Source organism: Malaya genurostris, chromosome 1 (assembly GCF_030247185.1).
Source record: "Malaya genurostris strain Urasoe2022 chromosome 1, Malgen_1.1, whole genome shotgun sequence".
Lineage (NCBI taxonomy): Eukaryota > Metazoa > Arthropoda > Insecta > Diptera > Culicidae > Malaya > Malaya genurostris.
The window spans coordinates 71,953,879-71,979,886 of NC_080570.1; the positions used below are offsets into that span (position 1 = coordinate 71,953,879).

General features: G+C 37.7%; 1 protein-coding gene across 3 annotated transcripts; it reads right to left on the bottom strand.

The window, feature by feature from the left end:
- Positions 1-1,586: 1,586 nt before the first annotated feature.
- Positions 1,587-22,328, bottom strand: LOC131440432 (uncharacterized). 3 transcript variants are annotated; one of them, XM_058611707.1, is made up of 3 exons: positions 21,985-22,328; positions 20,382-21,230; positions 1,587-3,990 (listed from the first exon to the last, which is right to left on the bottom strand). In XM_058611707.1, the coding sequence occupies exon 2, from the start codon at positions 21,170-21,172 to the stop codon at positions 20,390-20,392; it is 783 nt and encodes a 260-aa protein (XP_058467690.1). In that variant the 5' UTR covers positions 21,173-21,230; positions 21,985-22,328; the 3' UTR covers positions 1,587-3,990; positions 20,382-20,389. The 3 variants fall into 3 exon arrangements, with proteins under 3 accessions (XP_058467690.1, XP_058467688.1, XP_058467689.1); XM_058611705.1 differs by having other exon boundaries at positions 1,588-3,990; positions 20,398-21,230; positions 21,985-22,326; XM_058611706.1 differs by lacking the exon at positions 21,985-22,328 and adding an exon at positions 21,751-21,888 and having other exon boundaries at positions 1,588-3,990; positions 20,398-21,230.
- Positions 22,329-26,008: the final 3,680 nt, after the last annotated feature.

The following is a 26,008-nucleotide window of genomic DNA, read 5'->3' on the forward strand; positions in this document are numbered from 1 at the left end:
AATTAGGCAGCGGCTGGTAAAGTGCAGAGTTGCTAACATCCCATATTTATTTGGCACTTGCCTGATTTTTATCGTTTCGACAGACACCAGATCTTTTGTCAAATTTTGTAGATCCGTATCGACCATACGACGAACGGATACTTTCGAACGAATACGAATAAACCATTCTTGTTTTCACTCGAATGAATTCGAACGCGAGTGTCACTAAATATATAAATATCGATAAGTGTAATCGAACATCATTCGTACGAACGAAAAGTCAAATTCTCGTTTACAGACGAATAGACCAAATGCCGTAGTTTGAGTTCGTCAGTTTAATGTTGCGAATCAACCGTTCGAATACATTGAAAACGGTTTCCAACAAATTTCTTTTCGAATGTGAAGGAGATTTGCAATCAAATCAAATTTTTTCTTAAATAGAACATTTAGAAAGCGTAGCGGTCATAGTGAAATGCTTGTTTTTCTTTCTGGCGAATCTTTGAATATATGCGCGGTTCCAAGTTTCTACAAAATTTTACCATATCTATTAGGTACTTTATGAAGAATACGCCCTGGGTAAATATGCTTTATTTTATATTACATGCATGATTTTACGAATGTAATAAATATGTAGACTTACGAAAACATGACAAAATTGCAAGCAAAAGGCAAAATATTCTTCACAGATACTACTGATCGACTACTATTTTCAACACTGTTTTTTTTATTTTGTACGAAGTGTAATGTTAAAATTTTATTCATCGACTTGAACAAAATTAATCTTGAAAACGGTATTTATTTATTATGTAGCTTTCGTTAATTCTTTTATGCTTGAAATCTCCCTAAAAAACTACCGGCGATGCCTATCCTTCTTTTGTACAGAAATCGCGTTTGTACATATTTGAGTGAAAACAAGAATGGCTTTTTCGCGTTCGTTATAAAGTATGTGTTCGTCGAATAGTCGATACGGACATAAACAAGCATGATTATACAAAATCAGTGAAAAAAGTCAAATAACAAATGATATCAAATATTTTTCATTACAACTTAAGTCTGTACCAGAATTGGATTGATTGACGTTGTAAACGGTAATATGAATTCTTTCGAACGTATTGCATACGGCCGTAAATAAGAATGAATCATCGATTTTTACGATGATGTTTTTATACTTTTGCACGGTAGTGCTCGTACTTCGTACAGACTAGTGATCCTAAAACCTAGTACAGACTATATGCACAGAGAACAGACATCCAAACTAGAGCAAACTTTTTCAAAAAAGCTGTGTAAAGCATACAAGTCCGCACATAAGGGATTACTAGGCTGCTCGAAGCGCCTCTACAGGAGGATTGCTAATTGGTGATTGCTTTTTAAAACAACCGTTAAATTTCTTATACAAATTGAAATCTCTATTTGGACGTTTGTTCTCTGTGCTATATGCGTCTTTAGTGCCTGAATCTTAACAAAGATAACAATTGCAGAGCAAAATAGTATTTGTGATTGTTGATTTGTGCAATAGAGTTTCGGTTTCTTTAATCGTGAGACCAACTGTGGGGAAAGGTTTATTTTCGGATAGAAAAAGAAGCGAAATCTGTAGGATTTCATACGCATAATATATTGAATACATTTGAGAAAAAGAAATTCACATTAACATCAGTTTATGCTTTTAACTATGCAGAATCCTATGTTTTAGGTTGCCTTTTGGATGCTGATTTTAGATAGTAGACATAATCGGGTAATAATTTTCATTGTTGTGCTAGTTTCTATCCAGTCATTGGACTTTCAGTAATTTACCTAGCACAACAGACATTAGTGCTGGGCATGTTTCTAGTTTAATGTTTGTATTTGAAAACGTCTGCTTGAGGGCAACGGATGCGATCCGTGTATAACTAAGCATTGATAACTAAGCATAACATATTACATTGTATCCACAAACATCAAATCTAAATGCGTTTCCTCCTTCAATTGTTTAGGAAAAGATTGTTTTCTGCACGAGATGTTGCTACATACAATTCTATCATACGTTAAAGACGAGGGTTGACATTAACATAAAAGAATCAAGTAAAATAGAACAATGTAGACTCAATTCTAAATGATTATAGGACGAAACAGTAATAGTTTCTTATCGTCCAATATGGGTTCTAAACATTTAAAGACTGTAATTGAACAACCTGCAAACATACATCACTTGCACACGCTTGAATGCATACAAATATATGTATCAGAATAAAAACTAGGGCGTACCGTTTTCTGATAAATGTCTCTTCATTTACTTTAATTGCTAGCTTCCATTAAAATCATATTATTTTCATTGATGTATATCAACTACTTACAGCTACACAGATACCATTTTGCTTTTTGTTTGAATGCTATACATTCCATTTTTGCTGTATGTTCGCTGCATAGTCCATTGCAGTTGCACAATTTTTTTAAATGTTACTCATAGCTGTTTATAGTAGTTATAGAATCAGACACATGCACTAGGCTAGTTCGTTTTACGTTTTACACCATATCTGAGTGCAATGGATTGTATTTTTTAATAGATGACTATAACAAAAAATGGATTTCAAAGGTTTTTTAACTTGATTATTGAAATTACGTTAATTAGACAGATTTTTCAATAGCTTTTGAGATAGCAGTCATTTAGTAACAGTTATTGTATTCATGTAGTCTGGTTTCGGTTGGATTGGGAAGTGTAGTTTTTGAACACCTTTTTGCTGATTTCTCTCTCTCTCTCTCTCTCTCTCTCTCTCTCTCTCTCTCTCTCTCTCGAAAAGAATTGTAGCTCCATTTTCGCTGTTCATAATAAGAGTTGAGAAATGATCTTCCAGTAGCTAATTTCGAAATAAAATTAACATGAATACTTGAAGCTGTTAAATCACACTGTTTGAAAAGTTGAAACTTTGGATTTCGATAGCAGTTTTGTTTCGCTTCCAATTTGTGATAAATATACTTATATTGGTTACAAGTAGGGTAGTCTAATTTTCAACTATAATTACAAGTCAGCAAGAAATCCAGCCATAGCGTAAGATCGCTAAACAGGATACGTTAATATATTTATTACTCAACGTTCTCACAATTGTTTCGAAAAAGTTGATTTAGTTAACCTCCATGTTTTACATAAGGAACTTTTGCCATAAGCGATCCAAACAAGTTGACAACAAAAGTAATGCAATTGATCATGAATATAGAACATCCGACAACAAACATAATCAAAATTAAATAATCGTTATTTAATCACTTGCACTTCCCGCATGTGGACCGGTTTCGAGAATTTGATTTCTTATCGTGTATGGATCTGTGAGGTTTCCACTCAATTCTAATACTTATATGTAATTATTTCATAAATGCTACTATCAATTTCTGTTAGCCGCCTTGAAAAATTCAGTCGAAGTAAACTGAATTTGCGGAAAAGTTGATTGAATTATATACTAGGGTGTGTCGTATAGTTTAAATTCTGACATGTGTGTCTGTAAGAGTAATTTAATTCGAAAATGTGTATATGTGTGCTTATATGCTCGGTTATGTAATGAAATAAATATCAAATTCCCGATAATGCAAGTAGTTATAATAATTAAAAAGTATGTGGCAAGTATCACAATCCTTATATGTAGTCTGTTTAAATAAATTACGGTTAATAATATTTACTGAATATTTCATAACCATATTCCACCATTCGAACATCTTCATTTATTATGTTCCGTTTCTTTATATTTCAAAACCGTTTTGACTGTTTTGTAAGTTATCGAACTAAATAACCAAATATAGGTGTGTGTCTGTCTGTACGGGAGTTGTGTATCCTGAGTCTTTTATTATGCATTACATTTGTGGAAATTTTGGATTTTCCTCTTGGTGTAGCTTAGCCACTGATTCTAATAGCATTCAATTCAAATATAACATTTTTCGGACCTCACACCATGTTTTAGACTATACCACTTATAATATACGACTTAGCGACTTTCGGTCGTTGCGGCTACATAAAAGCTCCAAATCACTCGTCCTTACGTGTATCAGCTAAGAGTAATGAGAAAGAAAAATTAATGATCATGTTGGTCTTAGTTTTACTTGAACTATAACAATAATTCATTTACTTAGACAATAACAAATTCATTAACAATCAGTGATATAAAATTTTGTATATTTTCACGCAGCTCGCCTGGGTTCGATTCCCAACCCCGCACATAGGGTCAGAAAGTTTTTCTGATCCGAAGAGGCGAATGACTTCAAGGTTAAAACCTCTATAATCGAAACAAAAAAAAAAACTTTTGTAAATCCATTTTATGTAGAAAAACCTGTTTGAATCCACCTAGTGGTGTAATGATACGTTTTCCATATTAATCATTTTATTGTATATAATACTGTAGTACTCTTCAAAATCATTTTCTTCGATTCTTGACAGAATAACCGGAATCGGTGTGTTTGGCCGTCTACTGATAATGACTATTGAATGGGGTAGTTTTGAGGCCGTCGTATAGTCTTATGGTCCCATACAAAATTTCTGAATTTCATTTGGATTCGACTTCTGGTTCCGGAATTATAGGGTAATGCATGTTAAAAATTTTATACCATAACGCGAGCGAAACAGAAAAAGTGAAAAAATTATTAATCGGCCAAATAACTACTCCAATCGGTAGTCATTATCAGTAAACGGCCAACTAGACCGATTCCGGTTAATCTTTTAAGAATCGAAGCAAACTATTTTGAAGAATACCACAGTATTATATATGATAGTATATTTGCTATGGGAAAGGTATCATCTGGTGTTTTGTCCATCCGAATGTGAAGCTACAGTCAGCTTAGCCTCGCTGCTCCCCGTCGACACCCATCACCCATCGCTTGCTATTTATCTTCCAACGAGTATTGTTAGCGTTTACTCATCGATTTATTCATTATCGGTTGGCGACAGTAACAGTGTACGGCCCCTAAATTATAAATTATTGGATTTCACTGCGCTCTCTGATCATTTGAGAAATATCAGTTAGGCGGTATTGTTTTCAACCGAGGACGTTGACGATATGGCAAGGATTTTTTGCAGTGAAATCAATCAGTGGCTTGATAGTAATGTTCCTCGTATCAGGCCGGCTGTCACTCCAGCATGGAGTACATCAAAATTACGTCAATTGAAACGTGAGCGGAATTCCTGTCAACGTAAGCTGCTGCGGAAACGATGCTTAGCAAATACTATAAAATTTCACCAATCTGTAAATGCATATCGCACACTGAATTCGACGTTGTATAGATCGTATGTTCTTAAAGTGCAGACAAACCTCCGAAGAAACCCTCGTAATTTCAGGCGATTCGTAAATTCAAAAAGAAAATGTACTTCAATCCCCTCAAACGTATTTTTGGACAATACGGTTTCTGCTTCAATTCCAGAATCTTGTGAATTATTTGCGAGTTTCTTTGCTGGTGTTTTCTCGAGTTGTTCTACTTCGACATTCGACGCGAATGACGCTGCTTCAAATGTACCTACCGATTTGTTGGATTTGGATATTTTTACCGTTACACCATACTTGGTTGAACAAGTAGCAAAAAAAACTTAAACGCTCCTTTTCTCCTGGTCCGGATGGTATACCATCCGTTGTTTTGTGTCGCTGTATTTCAACTTTAGCAGAACCATTGCGCATCATTTTCAATCGATCGTTTGAGCAAGCTAGGTTCCCTCGTATATGGAAACAGTCGTTTATTTGTCCCATTTATAAAAGTGGTGATCGACGTAATGTAGCGAATTATCGTGGAATAACAACCCGAGTAGCCATGCTGATCGAATGATATAATGACTAAAAAAGAAAACTCAATTTGATGTTGTGCTGTTCGTATATATCGATTACTTAATTTGCTATCATTTTGGTCGTTTTAACGGTTAATGTCGTTTTCGTTTTTAAATTGCACTACACTGGTGTAGCGAAAGCTGCACTGAAACCGTTCGTTTTTACCAATTGCACTACACCAGTGCTACACTTTTTCTGCACCGATACCACTGGTGTAGCACTCATCAAAAGTTTGGTGTAGCTCTGTGCAATGGAATCGTTTATTGTAGTCAATGGTTACTGTTTATGTTTTCGTCATTTTTGTTCGTTTATTCATGCCTCAGTGTAGCACTGCACCGGTGTAGTGCAAATTAAAAACGAAAACGCCATAAAAGATCAAAATTGAAAGCAAAAAAAATGCTGTGTGACACTAAACTGGAAACTAGTTTTGCTCTCAGTGAAAGCACATTTAAAACCTTATATGATGTAGATTTTCTCTAAATGACACGTCACGAGCATAATCTAAAAATAGAACAGCCAAAAATGGTCCGGGATAGTATACATTTAGGCGATATTACTCGCAAACAAGAAAAAAGATTTTATGCAATCTCCATATTAGTCGCAAGCAAGAAAAAAGATTTCATGAAATCTCCCACACTACCGCGGAGAGAGAATCCGGTTTCGAACTTAGGTGTTTTGGAATGCGAACTTTTTGCGATTGCTATGGACTGTAAGTGCTAGCTATCAGGAGATGGAAAATGTTCGGTAATATGACAAGCAGTGTTGTTTCACAAAGTTGTATGCAGGTAGTTTCTGTCAGTTCACACTCGTTGCGTCGCTTCCATCCCGCATCCACCGTGAATAGCAGTGTGGCTATTTCAGCACAGTATAAAAATGTTCTCTTTGTCCTTCTCATATCCAAAGATGTGACATTCAAACATTATAACATTAAATTGAGTTATCTACTTGATTTTAAAAAACTCGCACATGATCACATGATTACTTTGAAATACGAATTTAGAGGCTCTGAAGACCGAACAGAATTAGTCCTGTGACTCAAAATTATGAAGATTTAGTTAGAAGGTTTCTTTAGAAAAGTGTATTAAAGTTCCAAGATCTATTAGATGATTGATAAAATACTTCTCATAGTATCTAGCGTTAGTGAGAGTATGAAGTTTTAAGCATTTATAACTAGGAATGAGAATTGTTTTGAAGAGTGTCTTCTACACAGTTTATGGATTACTTAGGAATATACAAATTAAACATATATTTTCTTGGTGGCTCCTCTAAGCAACTAAAGTATTATTAAGAATTAGCTCTAGGTTCTGAAATCTGAGACATTCAATGTTCGATGTTCGAACTTCGTAAACAATGAATTTTTCCATACTGTTGGATATAAAGTTATGGATATTTTCAGAACGGGTTTGGCGAGTAAATCATTTTCGCCATCCAGGTCCCCGATTTCTGGATGCACTAAAATAATGATCTAAAAACTTTGGAATGAACTTCGCGACGTCGCATGATTACAAATATCGAAACATTTATTTTTAAACTAAACGCAAAAATTGTTACAGGAACGGATACTTAACGTATCTAGAAGAAAATCGATGACGTCAAATATATTTCTCATATCAAATTCTAAAATAATCTTCTACGGCAGACGATCAGCGAAATGGAAATGCCAAAGCCACTATTCAGATTGACCTGCTTCAGACAAACGTGGTACCGATGATCGCCAATTTATCTAATGCCTCACAGGCGTGTGGTTCTACACCAATATTCTCGTGGTTAAAAAGAATGCGCATTATTTGCGTAAAAGTTGAAAAAATCGTTTCTTTGCGGTTATGGTTGCGGTCAACTGCAGGATCTCGGCAGGATGTCAAAGCATTTTTGTAAAAGGCAACAAAGGATTGAAGGAATAATTCTTCCATTGAAACTTAACTTTGTATTTTTCTGCTGCCATTTGAAATTTGCTCAATTTCAATGGATTCACTAAGTTGTTGATTTTAATATTTCCATTTTTTGAGTTTCTCAAAACTTTTGCCTTTAAACAGCAAAATGATAACACAATGGGATACTAATTGAAAATTTGATAAGTCGATATCATATTAGGATTTCAATCTGATGTTGCTATCATAATCAAGTATCGATTTGTTCTAATTTTGATGTTAGACTTTATTCGGGAAGCCTCTCGGCACCGTCGAAATTATTTGAGATAAATGTGGGTGTGTGGGTCAATTTTGAATCGCGCAAAGAATTATATCATTCGATCAGCATGGTTTTATGTCGGGGAGATCAGTTACAACGAATTTGTTGGCCTTCACATCCCCGTGCATAACTAGTATGGAAGCTAAAACACAAATGGATGTTATCTATACCGATCTCAAAGCTGCTTTTGACAAAATAGATCATAAAATATTTCTTTGCAAATTATCTCGCCTTGGATTATCATCGCAACTCGTATCTTGGTTAGACTCATATCTTTCCGATAGGATATTACGCGTGAAAATAGACCACAGCGCATCATCCGAGTTTTCGAATAAATGTCTGCTTACATTGTTCACCGATTGGTGCAGGAAAAACAAACTCATGATAAGTGTAGCCAAGTGCCAAGTCATCACATTTCATAGGATTTCATCTCCAGTCATATTTGACTACAACATTGATGGTACAATTATCTCTAGAGTGGATCAAGTGTGTGATCTTAGTGTACAGTTGGATACTAAACTGACGTTCGATGCTCATCGTTCTCAAATCGTTTCGAAAGCAACACGTCAATTGGTTTTCATCGCTAAGATTGTAAAGGACTTTAAAGACCCGCATTGCCTTAAGGCTTTGTATTGCTCACTCGTTCGCCCAATTCTCGAAAACGCGTCGGTAATCTGGACTCCGTATCAAGTATCGTGGAGCCTTAGAATTGAACGAGTGCAGAAACGATTTGTTCGTATGGCATTACGAAATTTACCGTGGAGAGATCCAGTAAACTTGCCACCATATTCAGACAGATGTCAATTGTTAGGAATCGACACGTTACAGCGACGTAGAAAAACTCAACAGGCGTTGATAATTGCTAAGTTGATCAACGAAGAGATTGATGCTCCTGAACTGCTTTATGACCTTAATTTTCGAATACCGAATAGACCACTGCGTAACACAAACCTGCTTCAGAACAGATTCCATAGGACTGTATTCGGATACAACGAGCCAATTACTGCATGCATAAGAACATTCACTACAGTAGAAGAGTTGTTTGAGTTTGGAGAGCCTTCCCGCTGCTTCATTGAAAACATCAAGCGTTCTGAAATAATCTGACTATGGATAATTTAATTCGTTATAAGTTGTTTGTAATAGCTTTTAAGTAGTTGTCATGTAATTTTTGTGATTGTTTTAAAAGATAGTGGTTTTTATGCCTATCTGAGAATGATGTACATTTTTCAACTCAGATGGGCTTTTTCCCACTCTGTTAGTCCATTTAGACATCAGTCCGATGGATTTTGTTTAATAAATAAATAAATAAATAAATTACACTACTAGGTGGATTAAAACAGGTTTTATTATGTGTCGTCATTGACTCGTCAGTGTAGAGTAGTTCTAGGTGAGCTGCTAATGCAAATTAAGCAATTCAATTTAAACCGCTGAGCAGACGTAACATTTAACATTTACTTAAGTATCCTTTGTTAACGATAATACCGAAGCGCTGTTTGTTCTGAAGTTTCAGACGAAATCCAGTGACGGTTTACAATTGCAGAGTTAAAAGTAAGACTGCTTGGTTGGTTTGGAATATAACAGTGGAATGATTGTTCATTGAAACGACGCGGTATTACCGACTACTACGACATTTCTCCCTAATCCGCGACGCCTATAAGTTCACAGAACTTCTTTTGCTTTTGTGTTGGCATTGCCTTTGTTAGTCCATCAGCTGGCTGCTCTGTTGTTGATACATAACTCAATTTGATTAATCCTTGGTTCAACACATCATGGACAAAATGATACTTTATGCTAATATGTTTCGTTCTTGGATTATACGATCCGTTATTTGCGATGCTGATTGCAGATTGGTTGTCGCAGTTTATCACCACCGGATGCTCTTCGAACAACTGCGACCGTTTCACCACATAGCTTCTTGAATTGTCCAAGACAAAGCCATGTACTCCGCCTCACACGATGACAAAGTTACGGTGGGTTGCTTATTTACGTTCCACGAAATGGCTCCACCTTGCAGCGTAAAAACATACCCAGTTGTCCCGAGACTAACAATGGAAACAACATTTTTTTTGCAAATTTTTTTTGCAAATTTTTTTTTATTCATCAACATAATCACCTTTTAGGGTGAACAATGGTTCCAACGTTTTTCCAATTTTTCAATACCATGTTTATAAAAAAAATTATCTTTTGCTTCAAAATAAGCTTCAGTTTCATCGATGACCTCCTCATTTGAGCCAAATCTTTTTCCCTGGAGCATTTTTTTAAGATCAGCAAAGAGCCAGTAGTCAATGGGGGCTAAATCTGGCGAGCATGGGGGGTGGGGAAACAGATCAAAGCCCAATTCGTTCAATTTCGCCATTGTTTTCATTGACTTGTGGCAGGGTGCATTGCCTTGATGAAAAAGGATTTTTTTTCTCTGTGCGGTCGTTTTTTTGCGATTTCCTCCTTCAAACGCACCAGTAAGTCAATATAATAATCACTGTTGATTGATTTACTTTTTTCGAGGTAGTCAATGAAAATCACGCCATGCGTATCCCAAAAAACTGACGCCATGACTTTGCCAGATGACTGCTGCGTTTTTGGACGCTTCGGACGGCTTTCGCCATCTGTGCGCCACTCAGATGACTCAGATGGCCGCTTCGACTCTGGAGTGTAGTGATGTATCCATGTTTCGTCCATGGTCACGTAACGACGCAAGAAATCTGTTTTGTTGCGAGTAAATAGCGATAAACTGCTTTCTGAATCATCGACTCGTTGCTGTTTTTGTTCCATCGAAAGCAATCGCGGCACCCACTTGGAAAAAACCTTTTTCATGCTCAATTTTTCATACACTTCCATATGATATCTGTGTCATCTCAGCAATCTCACGGAGCTTCACTTTACGATCTTTCATTATAATTTTTGTCACTTCACTCACATTTTCCGGTGTAACGGCTTCCACAGGTCTACCCGAGCGTTCCGCGTCATTTGTGTCGGTACGACCACATTTAAACTCGGCAAACCACCGACAAATCATTGCTTTTGATGGACAAGAGTCCGGATAACATTTTTCAATCCATTGTTTCGCTTGCACGGTGTTTTTACCCATTAAAAAATAATGTTTTATCGAAACACGAAACTCGGTTTTTTCCATTTTTTAAACCAACTACAAAACGACTTTACTCCAACCTCGATAACTCAGCTGTTTTTGGTCGGATCGATTTAAAATTTTGACCCGTTTCAAGCAAAGGTTAGTACTCTAGAAAGACGTGGTTACTGGTTTACTACGAGCGTCATCTCTGCTTTAGTCTCGGGACTTATTGATCCATGTTAGTTCTGTTGGTCCTTGGTTCCAGTATTCCAGCTTCTTCGTAGTAGTTCCTTTCGGGTAACGAATTATCTTCATGCTTCCCAGTGCTGTCGTTCGGGATTAGCACTGAATTGACTTACAGCATTTACCGTATAAGCAATATCCGGACGAGTAACTTGAGCTGCAAAAGAGAGACACCCAATAACTTCCTTGAACGGTATCTTCTTCATTTCATTGATTTGCTCTTGATTTCTTGGTCCCATTGATTTGTCCAGTCTCATACTTAGGTCAGCGGGTGTCGCAACTGGATTCGAATCCGTCATTCCAAAACATCGTATGATACTCTTAATATAGGTTGATGTTGATCGAGTCCAAGCTTTCCTTCCGCTCGTTTTGTTGTTACTCGAATACCCAAACAGTATTTCGCCTCTCCAAGATCCTTCATCTTGAAATGCTTACTCAAATGCGCCTTCAATTTCTGTTTCAGAACTTTATCGTTGGTAAAGATCAGAAAATCGTCAACATAAATTGTAACGAACATCATCTTCTTTTTATTTATCAGCCAATAGAAACAGGGATCTACTGTAGAACGGACTAGACCAAACTTTTGCAGAACGGCATCAAACTTCGTATTCCATACTCGGCTGGATTGTTTCAAGCCACAAAGCGCTGTCTTTAATCTGCACACTTTTTCGCTTCGTTGTTCAATTCCTATCGGCTGCAACATGTAGATCTCTTCATCGTTCAATTCTCCTTGCAAGAAGGCCGTGACAGCATCTATCTGATCGATATCCAAATCGTACTTCACCGCAAGCGCCATGAGGTAACGAGTCGTCGCATATTGCACCACGGGAGAATACACATCGTCGTAATCCACACCTGGTCTTTGTGAACAACCTTTAACAACGAGTAGATCTACTGGTTCCTACGTATCGTGTTGGCTCAGGGACTGTAACTCGCTGTTCATAGCTTCTATCCAACGGTATCTGTCCGGCCGGTGTAGAATCTCATCAAAGGTCTTGGGTTCTTCCATCTCGTCCCAATCGTTTGCAGCAGGGGACAGCTGAGGGGAAACAGTTTCACCAGAAAATGTCCCAAAGCTAATATAATCAGCATACTTGGATAAACGCGCTCCCGACCACCGCGTCTTAACCCTTGCTGCACATCAGCTGGTCTATTGAATTGTGGAGGAAGCGCAACTCCATTATTGTCACAATTATCGCCCTCATTGGTAGGAAGAGCAACAGCTTCGTCTTGTAATCCTTCCTCATCATCAGTACCTGGGTTAGCTGTAATCACAATCTCTTCGAAGTGTAACTCGATGAAATCGTCCGGTTCAACAGCATGGTCGCACACAACGCTTTTATTTGACGCACCCTCCGCAAGAACTACAATATCTCGACTGATCTGGAACTCACCTTTCTCAGCATCAAAGATTCTGTACCCTTTGGTGTCATCATAGTAACCGACGAAAATGCAGTTTCTTGCCTTCGGATCGAATTTCTTCCGTTCCAACCTCGGAACGTGCACCATCACACTGGATCCAAACACCTTAAAATGTTTCAAGTTTGGCTTCTTTCCAGTCCACACCTCTTCGGGCGTCTTGCTCTCTAGTGATCTTGTTGGACTTGTCGATTCACTAGGTAAGCAGCAGTTGAAATAGCCTCCGCTCAAAATTTCTTCTCGAGCTTCGCATCATTCAGCATGCATAGTCCTTTTTCCACCAATGTCCGATTCATCCGCTCTGCAACACCATTCTGATGCGGCGTATAAAGACATGTGGTTTGGTGCCGTATGCCATCACGCTCCAAAACTCGACGAAAGCCATCATTGATGTACTCCTTCCCATTATCCGTCCGCAAGATCTTCAGTTTCTTACCGGTTTGTCGTTCAGCACTGGCCTTGAATCTCAGGGATGCTTCCAATGTTTGGCTTTTCTTCTCGAGAAAAAATACCGCTACCTTTTTGCTAGCATCATCCACAAAGGTGAGGAAATATCGGCTTCCCCTGAACGATGGAAGCAGCTCTAGCAATTCCGTTGTTTTTTAATAGCTGGTCGGAAACGTGTTTGCCTGCCTACAAGACATGTTTTACAATTCACGAGTCTATCGTTCTTAAAATCAATTCCATCTGCCATTTGCTTGAGCTTATTCAAGCTACCTTCGTTCAGATGACCGAGTCGCCTGTGTCACAGATCAATGCCATTCGTCAGAAACAACTTCTCCGGCCGCGTGACACAGTATAAGCCTCCTTCTTGAACACCAGTAACAATCAACTCGCCGCTACTGTCCCAGACTTAGCATTTATCCACCGTGAACACCACTTTATTGCCTCGATTGCAAATTGTGCTTACCGAAAGCAAATGTGTGGCCAGGTCTGGAATTTTCAATACCTTGGATACCTCCACTCGTCCGTGCTATGTCTCCAACGTTACCGTACCTTTAGCAATCGCCTTCATGTTGCTGTTATTTGCTGTTCCGACATCGTGGTTCATGGCATTCGCACCAGAGAAGGGTTGGTCAGAGCGTGCCATGTGGCACCAGAATCAAAATACCATCCATCGGTTTTCACATCTCCGATCGCGAATATGCTGCACAATCCTTTCGGCTTGGATACATTCGATGTCTTCTTAGCTGGTTGCAAAATGTCCCGGTTGTTCGCAAATGTAGCAAAGCTTCTCAGTTTTGCTAACGATTTTTGATTCATGAAATTTGTTACGGTTAGTTTTGCTGTACAGCGCACCTTCTCTGCTGCTGTTGATCGGACTACGATCCAGTTTCACATCTTGCAAAATCTTTGCTTTCACATCAGCTGTCAATACCGCCACGGAAGCTTCTAGTCCCATGATCATGGGCTCGTACTGCTCCGGTAAACCCATTAATAAAATCGCAGCGAGCCACGAATCGTACACCTTGAAGCAAGCTTGTGACTCGTGCTCATCAGCTCGTCAACATACTCTTCAACACTGGAACAATTGATTAGCCGCACCGAAGTAAACTTCCTCAGCAAGCCAATTTTACGCAAGCCAATCCGCTATCCTGAAATGCGGATTTAAGCTTGTTCCATGCTTCTTTTGCCGTTATCGCATCTTGCACTAAGCTGTAGTTATAGCTCTCCATACTTAGGCAGATCGTGGCTAAAGCTTGCAGCTTCACGTCCTCAGGAACACCGGTGCCGTCGCCATCAAACGCTTCCTTCGCGGATCAGGATCATCTCTCGCTCGCTAACAGCTATAGGCCTGGGGTGTCCTTTGCTGTATCAAGCATACGTCTCCACATAACTCGGTCCATGGCTGCTCGTCGCCAGCCACTCAAGGCACGGATGCTTCTGAGATCACCCTCCACTTGAGCGATCCACCTTGTTCGCTGCACTCCTCTTCTTGTACCAGTCGGATTAGATTCAAGAACCATTTTCACTGGGCTGTCGTCCGACATCCTTATGACATGCCCAGCCCATCGTAGACGTCCGATTTTAGCTGTCCGTACGATAGGTGGTTATCCTAGCAGCTGTTGCAATTCGTGATTCACATGCCATCTCCACGTTCCGTCTTCCATCTGCACTCCGCCATTGATGGTCCTCAGTACCTTTCTTTCGAAAACACTGAGGGCGCGTTGGTCCTCTGCCAACATAGTCCAGGTCTCGTGGGCATAGAAAACAACCGGTCTAATGAGCGTTTTGTAGATGATCAATTTCGTGCGGTGGCGTAACACATGGATCAATAAGTCCCGAGACTAAAGCAGAAATGGCGCTCGTAGTAAACCAGTAACCACGTCTTTCTAGAGTACTAACCTTTGCTTAAAACGGGTCAAAATTTTAAGTCGATCCGACCAGAAACAGCTGAGTTATCGAGGTTGGAGTAAAGTCGTTTTGTAGTTGGTTTAAAAAATGGAAAAAACCGAGTTTCGTGTTTTGATAAAACATTGTTTTTTAATGGGTAAAAACACCGTGCAAGCGAAACAATGGATTGAAAAATATTATCCGGACTTTTGTCCATCAAAGCAACGATTTGTCGGTGGTTCGCCGAGTTTAAACGTGGTCGTACCGACACAAATGACGCGGAACGCTCGGGTAGACCTGTGGAAGCCGTTACACAGGAAAATGTGAGTGAAGTGACAAAAATTTTAATGAAAGATCGTAAAGTGAAGCTCCGTGAGATTGCTGAGATGACACAGATAGCATATGGAAGTGTATTTACTATCCTTCATGAAAAATTGAGCATGAAAAAGGTTTTTTCCAAGTGGGTGCCGCGATTGCTTTCGATGGAACAAAAACAGCCTGCCACAAGTCGATGAAAACAATGGCGAAATTGAACGAATCGGGCTTTGATCTGCTTCTCCACCCCCCATACTCGCCAGATTTAGCCCCCAGTGACTACTGGCTCTTTGCTGATCTTAAAAAAATGGGAAAAAGATTTGGCTCAAATGAGGAGGTCATCGCTGAAACTGAAGCTTATTTTGAAGCGAAAGATAATTTTTTTTTATAAACATGGTATTGGAAAATTGGAAAAACGTTGGAACCATTGTATCACCCTAAAAGGTGATTATGTTGATGAATAAAAAAAAATTTTGCCCAAATAATGTTGTTTCCATTGTTAGTCTCGGGACTTATTGATCCATGTGTTACTTTTCTCGATCGAATCGATCAAATACACGAACCCGTCAACCACCTCGATATCGTCACCGTCTATCAATATTCGTGGTGGGAGGTGTTGTGTTTCTTCTTTAGAGCCTCTTCCTTTCATGTATTTTGTTTTCGATGCATTTATGGCCAGTCCGATACGCCTAGCTTCAGCTTTCAGTCCGATGTAGGTTTCCGTCATCTTCTCCAGTTCACGCGTCACAATATCAAAATCGTCAGCGAAGCCAAAAAGTTGTACGGACTTTCGGAAGATCGTGCCACTCGTGTCGATCCTCGCTCTTCGAATCACACCTTCCAGGGCAATATTGAATAAGATACAAGAAAGTCCATCACCTTGACGTAGCCCTCTCCGAGATTCGAAGGGACTCGAGAGCGTCCCAGATACTCGGACGTAGCACATCACTCTATCCATCGTTGGTTTGACCAATCGCGTCAGTTTATCCGGAAAACCGTATTCGTGCATTATCTGCCATAGCTGTTCTCGAACGATTGTGTCGTATGCCGCTTTGAAGTCAATGAATAGGTGATGCTTGTCTTATCGCGAATATGTTATCCGTAGTGGCGCAGGCTCCAGTAAATCCCGCTTGGAACGGCCCTACGAATTCCTTAGCTATTGATGATAGACGACGATCAGGATCATCCGCATCGCAAATGCCCATGTCGCATAATTTTTCCCGTTCTTTCAGCTTTTCAATGGCTGGCAGCGCGACGGAACTTCTGGTGACTCGAGCATTTCCTGCTTTACCCCTAACGCCTGTTGAATTTCTATCTCCTTGCTGAACAGGACGTCTTGCAAAGGACATTTTTATCTTTTCTTCAGGTTAGACCTTCTGGGCCCATAACCAATTGCAGCAGGCCCGTACCTAGGATTTCGTTTCGGGAGGGGCCCAAAGATAAAAAAATAATGTTACTGAAGATTGCTTATGTACCTAATTTTCGGAGTGCCTTTTACGGGTGTTTTTAACAAACACTTTAAACTTTTCCACTGGAACTGTTATTGTATTACATTTCTTTACGGTAACTGTCCTGTATTTTCTGTAACAAATGTCTGAGATCTTCTAAATAATTATATACCGTTTTTGATTTCGGGAGGGGCCAGGGCCCCCCCTCTGGGTACGTGACTGAATTGCAGAGTTAAAAGTAAAACCGCCTGGTTGGTTTGGAATATAACAGTGGAATGATTGTTTATTGAAAACTAGCTGACCCATCGAACTTCGTCTCGCCCGAATTTGTTTTTTGAATTTATGTTTTCGGACAGTAGGATTCAAACGTCTTATGCTGTTGAGGAGCAAGACTCCTTGCAAGCGTATGAGTAATGTCAACAATGTGTGCGTAAAAACAAATTCTGGCACTTCTTTTCCTGATTTTAATCAATAAATCTTCCACATGCTTGAAAAATAAACCAACCAGTTCATTCTGCTTAAAATTGCAATTCAAGAAAAGCGAAAATCTTAGTTCAAAACTCTTCCGTTTTCCTTAAAACTACTCGTGTAAAATTATTTCAGTTTCAGCTTACTTCCACTAACACATTTGATTAGCAACAAACACATTGCTACATAGATTTCCTCTTGCAGAAATTATTGCGATATAAAGATTTACGTACCTTCTATAAGTAAACCCGCAGAACCTTTAATTTAACACGCGAAAGGTAATGGATATGGAATGTTGTCGTAAAATTATTTATATTAATATTTAGTTTTGTTTATTTGGTGTAGTGCAATCTAATACAAATGCATTGAAGCAGTGTTGCTAACTGTTTTGTTAGGGGATTTAAATCTACATTCATAAAATGTAAGTAATTTTCCATCAAACGTTGGTAAAACATTGACCAAAACTGATATTTCATCAAAAAAGATAGGTTTACCATTCATTTGAGAATAAATTATTGTTAAAAAATATTGTTTGAAACTCAATCGTTCAAGCTGCTTTGATAAACTGGTTGCTCTGCATATATGAATACATATGTTAGATCTTAATGTATCTTTCTATTATTTTACTGAGCCAGCCAAGTGCGATGAATTCATAAAAAAATTGTGATATGTTAAAAGCTTTTGTTACGCAAAAATTAAGCGAATGCACCGATCACCATATCATCTTTTGAGTCAGTGCATCGAACAGCGATTATAGATCTCTCTCAAACTATAGTTTATAAAAAGTGAACTATAGGAATAAAAAGTGAAGCAAAAATAAATAAGATGACTACTTTAAATTGATTCCACAAATTTACAAAAGCTGCCCTCGCGACTTGAAGTTCATCACTTCTCGCTAGTCTGATGGTATTATTTAGTCGTGTTTGTTGAATGTTCGTAGCGTGACTATCACAGGAATAAATTTCGATTAACAATTTAGCGATAAAACTTTATTTTTACTTTTAATTTATGACTTCTGGTCAGTCAGTAATTATTCAGTAAATTTTTGACATATCAGAAAATCGGATGTTTCGCATCGCTTCATCCTCTGGTAGAAGGTAAAAGTTTAGTTTAGTTTCATATTCTTTCTTCTCTCACAATCTCTAGTTAGTTTGATATTGTTTAAAAACCGAAAGATAAAATGAGTAATTCTTGGACATTCGAAAGTTCAAGCTACCATTCTTTTAAATATTGTGTCCATTAACTTTTACATGAACACTGCATTCGTTTAATAGTTTTATCAATAGTCGTCTCATTATTTAAACAGCAGAGTCCTATCATTGATTTGTACAAAAAACCGTTCTATAATGTGATTTGTTCAACTCACGCCTACGATGGCCAACAATAATCATCTAACTGATTACATTGGACACAATGCATCTTCTGGCAAACAGTATCTTCTGGTATAGCTAGAACACTCACATGCGTTCCATCATTATACCCAATTAAGCACGTGGCTCGGAATGATGATGGTTCAAGTGCGCATGTTAAAAACTTCACACAAAACAATTCGTTGCGCGCCAAAAGATTCTTTCAACGATCTAGTATTCCTTTCTTCGACGGCCAATCACTTATACAACTCGTTGCGCGCCAAACACCTATCGATGATCTAGCAATCATTGGCCACTTTTTAGTGGAAAATTCCATTGTCCATACAAAACAACTTTATGGATTTTTCCTACTTTTCCGGCAAGTTTTCCTAATTTTTTTGATGTACGAACCCGGTGGGGGTAAAAACTGATCAAACAAAAAAAAATCATCTCAATCCGTCCATCCGTTCTTACGTGATGCGATTACAAAGAATGATCTCTGCATTTTTATATATATAGATAACAAAGTTCCTAGCGACGCGGTATTACCGACTACTACATTTACTGTCCACTGAATCTTCTTCTTCAAATTGGTCATTACAAACATTGTCGATTGCTGAGATATGATTGTAACCATCGAATGACGTTGGCACTGAAACCGAGTCGATCTAATTTTGCAATTTTGATGTCAAGATTGATTCTATCGAAAGCGTATAGTTAACATCCGTCTGCAACCTGTCTTACATAGCGTCATTTACGTAAGGTGTAAATGGTACGAGGTTGGTAGCTTTGGAGCGCTTCGGCATAAATCCGTGTTGAGTATCATCGATGTACTGCTTGCAGTGGTTGAAAATTTGAGTCAAAATTACTTTTTTGAACAATTTGGGAATAGCACTGAGAAAAGTGATACCTCGGTAGTTACTAATATAGCTTTTATCGCCTTTCTTGTAAATCGGATACATAAAGCAAGTTTTGCATAAATCCGGAAACACTGCTGTATGTAATGAGGTTCATACGGCAAATGGGGTGATATAGTCACAGTCGAACATGCCATCTGGTCCTGCAGATCTCGAAGACTTCAATCCAACGATAGTCGTCTGTACCGAATTTACGTCTATGTCAATGGAGTGCAAAAAAGCAATCGGTCTTCAAAGCTAGGGGCTATCCCTTAGCCCCGTATAAGAAAGTCGCAAGGTGGAGAAGCCTCACCTGTTTTCTATCTTTTATATCACGACAAGAACAAGGCAACCTAAGCCGAGGTAACACAATCCGAGTCGTATGATCAGTAATCGGAAAAGATGGCATCTAGCAAGAAAACTTGTAATCCCGTATTTGCGGCCGTTATGCAATTGATTATTTCAGATTTTCAAGGCACTCCCGACTATAAAAGACAATTCGTTTCGTTTTAAAATGATGACGGAAACAAAATGTGACGAGCCCGCACGCAGAATAACGCAATTTGAACGAGTCGAATATTTAAAAAAAATATGGCTATTGTACCAATAGTTATCTCATTACTACTGTCGCCATGTTATTTAGCTGATTACTCGACTTTAAAACAACGAATTGTGATAATATCAAATACAATGTATTTGGTTCGGCTATTAGAAGCAATACCACAGAAAAAAATAATTCAAAAATGCTGTTATAACGACATGAAAACTCAAAGCCAGTGCTCCTAATTTCGTATAAGAGATGATAACTGTAGCTGAGATGAGTGGGTGTATCGTTACCCTTTAGAATTAAAATTTAGTACCCTGTTTCACAAATAAGTACTATTCGGTACAAACACAAATCTACTTACTCGACATATTACTTACACCTTTGATACTGTTGAAAATACGAGCTACTTCCGCCACCGCTGACAGCCGGCGGCGAGGTTGGTGACTCATCTGTACTTCCTCCCCTGGCCATGGTTCTTTCGTCGAAATGCACCACCGTGTTTCGTTCCCGATGCTCCCATCGTTCGTCTTGATCCGATTCGGGATCAAAAACCAGTGATCTTGGCGAGGTAGGCTCCCGAAACTTTCCACTTTTCTTTTTATCGCCACCACCACCCCCTTCGTAGTCAGCGCCGCCACTCAGTATCCGGTTCCCATCGGGTGTTGCGTTGCTCATATCCAGCAGCAGTTTCGAAACCTTCTTGCATTTTGTCATGTGCTTTTCTGCGCGTGCCATTTCAGTGTACGTCTTGAAACACTTGTGACATTTGAACTTTTTTTCGACAATCTTCTTTTCTTTCATCGGTTTCAAATTCTTCATGTGCTCAAAAAGATGTTTCTTCAGTTCTTTTTTCAACTGGAAAGGTTTCTTGCAAAACAAACAAATCGTATACCGAACGGTAACATCGAGAGCAGGACCAGATTGATCTTCATGTCCATCTGCCGAGCCACTAGCTCGATTGACAACTTCGATGTTTTCGCACGCTTCAAGTTCCTCTAATGATTCAGAGTCGGAGTCGCTTTCCTGATCAAGTGCTTCCAGTTGCCGATCGATATCTTCAATACTCCCCTCGAAATGCTGTGCTATACCGGTCGGAACTACACCTGGTCTAGGTCCATGATTACCACCCCTAGCTTCTCCGTGTTCGTTCATCTTCTCGTGGCGTATTATCTTACTGACGTGTATAACCTGGGAAGTGCGTAATTTGTACCTGAAAAAGACGAAACATAAGTATGAATGATAAATACGTGCGTATGTAATAAGTAACAAAAAGGTTTTAATTTTTCTCAATGATCAGCACATGAAAATCGCACAAACAGCAGAGCAATTTTTGCTTGTTTCATAATTTTTAATCATGATTCATTTATTCGATTAACTACATAGACCCAACCTTACACTAGTACTTCTAATAACAGAGACAAGTCGATTATCGAGAAACTGAAGTACTCTTGAGTACAGCTGAACCGAACATTTTCATCTATTTGTGACCGTTCAGTTTGTGCAAGATAAATACTAAAATTGATTATCAGCGTGAAGCAGTCACGCCGGTGATAAGGAAACGAAATTGCCTTCGACACATTTAATTAGATCTGCTAGTGTCACTGCTAAAACAAATATGAGAAGTTCGCAATTTCTGGATGTGCAAATCGAATGCCTAAATCTTTATAATGAACTATTTTTATTCCAGAATTGTTTTTTTTAGATTTAGTGTCCTTGAAAACTTTACTTACGCAGTAACATACGATTAAAATCTGAGTCTCGAAAACTGCTACAAGGGATTTGATGTTTGTGTATATATTTAAACAATAAATTGACATGCATATCATGTATTCATGGTCGCTTGAGTACTGAATCACTGTAATTATTATTCAAAATTAATCATGAAATAAAAAAGAAAAAAACCGCAGCCATTGTATTATCATTTTCCATGAGAAAAAAAAATTGCTATTGGTATTCAGACATACCTTTAGAAAATGATTTTGCCAGTCACAAGTGCCTATTCACTTTCAGGCTTTTCAAATATTGAATTTTCTAAAATTACTCCGAATCCTGTTCGATTATTTAAAAAAAAATTTTGACAGACTGAAACTCTCGTCGCTCGCACTTATAAAGATTTTTCATTAGTGTGTTAACTTGGAATCGCATCAACGATGCATTGGTGAGCCAGAGTGTTTCTTATACAAATAATTTGGTAGGCGAAAGTCGCCAGCTAAAACTTCATCACACCAGGCTGATTTATTCGAGGGATAGCTTCTAGATAGGAATCATTTCACAAGTTTAGTCCACGCACACAAACTAGCAAATTTTCATGTCAAAGCACCATGTCAACCAAGGTGGAGTAGTACAGGTGATAACATCGTCATACGATTTATAACATTTTAAAAAGGCGTTATTATAATTTTAATGAAAATATATTCTAAGTGTTCAAAAACTTCTTCCAATTTATTCGTTTCGTAACAAAAGTAGCTTCGAGATTTTTTTTTGTATTAATTGCTTTGCACAGTTAAAATTTCCTGCGAGGTATTTCATGAAATATTTCAAGAAATAGTTCACATATAGTTTTAACAGTATATTACGATTAGTTTTCACTGTATTTGTGTCTATTATGTGTTTGGATAAACCATTAACCACATCTGGAACGTCGGAATAATGCTGTCTTTTATGATGGATAAATCTTTTTAATCATATATCCGTTATTTTACAGATTGATACTATTCCTGCTTGAGTTCTCATGTTTTTGGTACCGTTGAAAATTTGCTCCCATCAACAATTGTTTGCCCCTATGATTTCACAAAACACGAAATGTTAAATGGATATTCCATTTTACAAATGACTAAAGGTTCCAGATGAATCTATAGACGATCAAATCTTAACATTGAGCGAATTTGGTGTATTTTATCTATCACGGATCAGATCGAATCACGAAACATTCGAAATAAATTGCGAAATAAAAGATAATCTCTAATGTATACGGCAGAACTGATTCCGAGTGGATGCTTAGGCTATTCGCAACGCTGTGATGGATATCGGTTCTAAAATGACAGGCTATCGTATAATTTAAAACTGTCAAAAATAAAACTCGAGCAATACGTAATAAAACAGCGTTGCGAACAACCTTAACAAATTATTTTTAATATAATCACACGAAAATGGAAATGTTTCCTCCCGTGCCATTACATCGTGGGTTCCGTCGTTCTGGAATAATGATTAAGGATGCCAGGTCATTGTTTTCCAAATATTTGTGATCGAAACTAGATTGAACCAAAAATCAGTCTGCAAAATTTGTCTGCAAAAAGTATCCATAACATCATTGCTTATCGAAATCGTTTTGGCGAGGAAAAAAAGGTCTTGATAGTTTATTGTTGTTTATTGTTGTTGTTTATTATTGTAAAATCAACAGACACATTGTAGTCCTAATGATAGTTTCTAATACTAAGTAAAAAATTTGCTTGAATTGTTTTCCGTGAAAGGTTGAAGTCAAATCCAGATGATACATGATTGAACGATCTTTGCAAGCTTCTAAACGTTCTATCGGAAATATATTTTCTTTGTGTTTTCCCTAGTAAATCGAAGACTTTTAGGGGCTCAATGGCAGTCTGTGATCGATATCAGTGATCTGTGAAAATCTGTCATTTCTAAAATCTGTGCAGCGTATCGAAAATCTGTGAAACTCAGATTAGTCTGTGAACCTGGCATCTCTGATGACGACCAGAGATGCCAGATATTTTCATAGAAAATCTGTATTGCTTTGAATAAAAAATCTGTATTAATCTGTATTCACTAATAAATTGAAATTCCTACAACAAAATGATCCTAAAAGTTATTTCAATAGATTGTGGCTGTAGGATGGTTGACTCAATCAGTCATTGCCGCGCTTACAAGAATATTTAACGACGAAATTTCATTAGTATTTTTTTTTATTCACAACAATTGAATTGTAATTCCATATAGTTTAAAATTGTTGTCTTCATAATTTGACTTGGAATTTTAACACCCAATATGCAACGTCAAGTCGGATTATACAACTCTTAGTTTGACAGTAAAGTTTCATGATGCCATTACTTCCTTAAATATCAGTTCAAATTGGTTTCAAATGATAATATAAATGGATTCAACAACAGATTTCCATATTAATTTGTTATTTGTCCGTTGAATGATAGACTCGTCACTGTAATCAAATACTAAAAGATAGCTCAGATAAAAAAGTTTTTTTTTTCTTACTTTTTGTGAGATCTGTATAAATCTGTATTAAATCGAGGAAATCTGTATACAACCTGTACTCTGTATTAAATCTGTATGAGCATGTAAAAATCTGTATAATACAGATAAATCTGTATAAATGGCATCTCTGATGACGATAGAGAAGGTTGACCAGCGTTGCCAGGTCATTTTTCCAAAAATCTGTATTTGGCGCAAATATCTATCTGTACCATATCGGTATCAGAATCTGTTCTACATAAGTACCAGGTACATGTCACCAAGGCTAATTTAGGCGAGCAAAAAAGGTCCCACGACAACCTTTTCTCATGTCTAGTCACACTAAAAACAAAAATCGGTATTTATCTGTACGATCCGTGAATTATCGATATTTTGGGAAAACATATTTGTATTGCGGTATAGAGGTCAAAAATCTGTATAAATACCGAGAAATCAGTATACCTGGCAACGTTGAGGTTGACTGATTGCCAGAGGTGCCATTTATACAGATGATTACAAGCGGATACCAATTTTATGCTGAATTGAGATATTACACAGATATGTATTTTAAATAAAATACAGATTGATACAAATATCACAAAATATAGGAAACAACAAATCGATATTTTTCATCTAAGCTATCTTTGGGGATTAAATATAGAACAAAAGATTCGGAATCAATGGACATATCACAAAACACACAGAGAAATGAAGTATGTTTAAAATAACATGTTTTGCTGTGAACGACCCCAACGTGGTTAAAGCCGGTAATAAACGACAACAAAATGTAAAAAAAAAACAAATAAATTATTAAATTTGCTTTATGTTAATTTCAAGCTAGGATATTATTGTTTTGAACCGATTTCTTCCTTCAATATCAACAATGATCTCTGTTTGATTCGAATCAAAAATTTTGGTCAGTCACAACAACAAACATATTAGTTCCGGTTGACTTTATTGTTCACACAGAGAAATAGAACACATTAGATTCTAATATATTGAGTCTTTAAGCAAAGACATCATATTAACAAGATATCCAGCTCTCACATTTCCCGAACAAATCATTGGCAACATCTTTTTTTGTGAGCATGTCGCCCTCAGGTGAGTCGTCATCGAATCACGTACATAGAAGTAGGGGAGAGAAATGTCAAATTCGCACGCGCCAAAATAGCAGCACTGCGCACCCATGCAATTGACATGACATGTTGAATGAGACGCCGTGCGATGGCGTTGTTGAACTGATGATTGAGATCGCTCCAAGCTGACAGGGTCTGCTTTAAGTCAACTTCAAACAACTCTTTGTATCAAATTTATTGTTTCAATGCATATTAGATTCAAATATATTGAGATAAGGATTCAAATTTCCAAACTTTATTGAATCAAATCAAAAATTTATTTGATTAAAAGTACATTAGAATTAAACTGAATCAAACATACTGAGTCTTAGCTTCAAATTCATGGATCTTGATTAAAATTCTTCGTCCTTAAATTAATTTCCAGAGATTATTGATTCTAAAATATTGTCATTGAATCAAACATTGGTACTAGTTGATTGTGTGATATTAGACACAGTTTTTGCTAAGATTTCATATTGTTACATCATTCAAACGTCGTTCGAGGAAGTAATAACTTTCGAAGCAGTTGACGAATTTAAACTATCTGCCAATCGTTCGAAGTGTGCGATACTATTGGCTTTCAAATGCAAAACTTTCGCTGTTCGGTAATTTCTTTGGCGAAAACTTTCGGTAAACATCAGAAATAACCGAATTTCCGGTATACGAATATTAGTTT

Coding starts and splice junctions, on each gene's coding strand:
- LOC131440432 (XM_058611705.1), bottom strand. CDS start 21,172: ATGAACGAACACGGAGAAGCTAGGGGTGGTAATCATGGACCTAGACCA. Junction 3,991..20,397: donor TTTTCAACAGTATCAAAGGT/GTAAGTAATATG, acceptor CATTACTCTTAG/CTGATACACGTAAGGACGAG.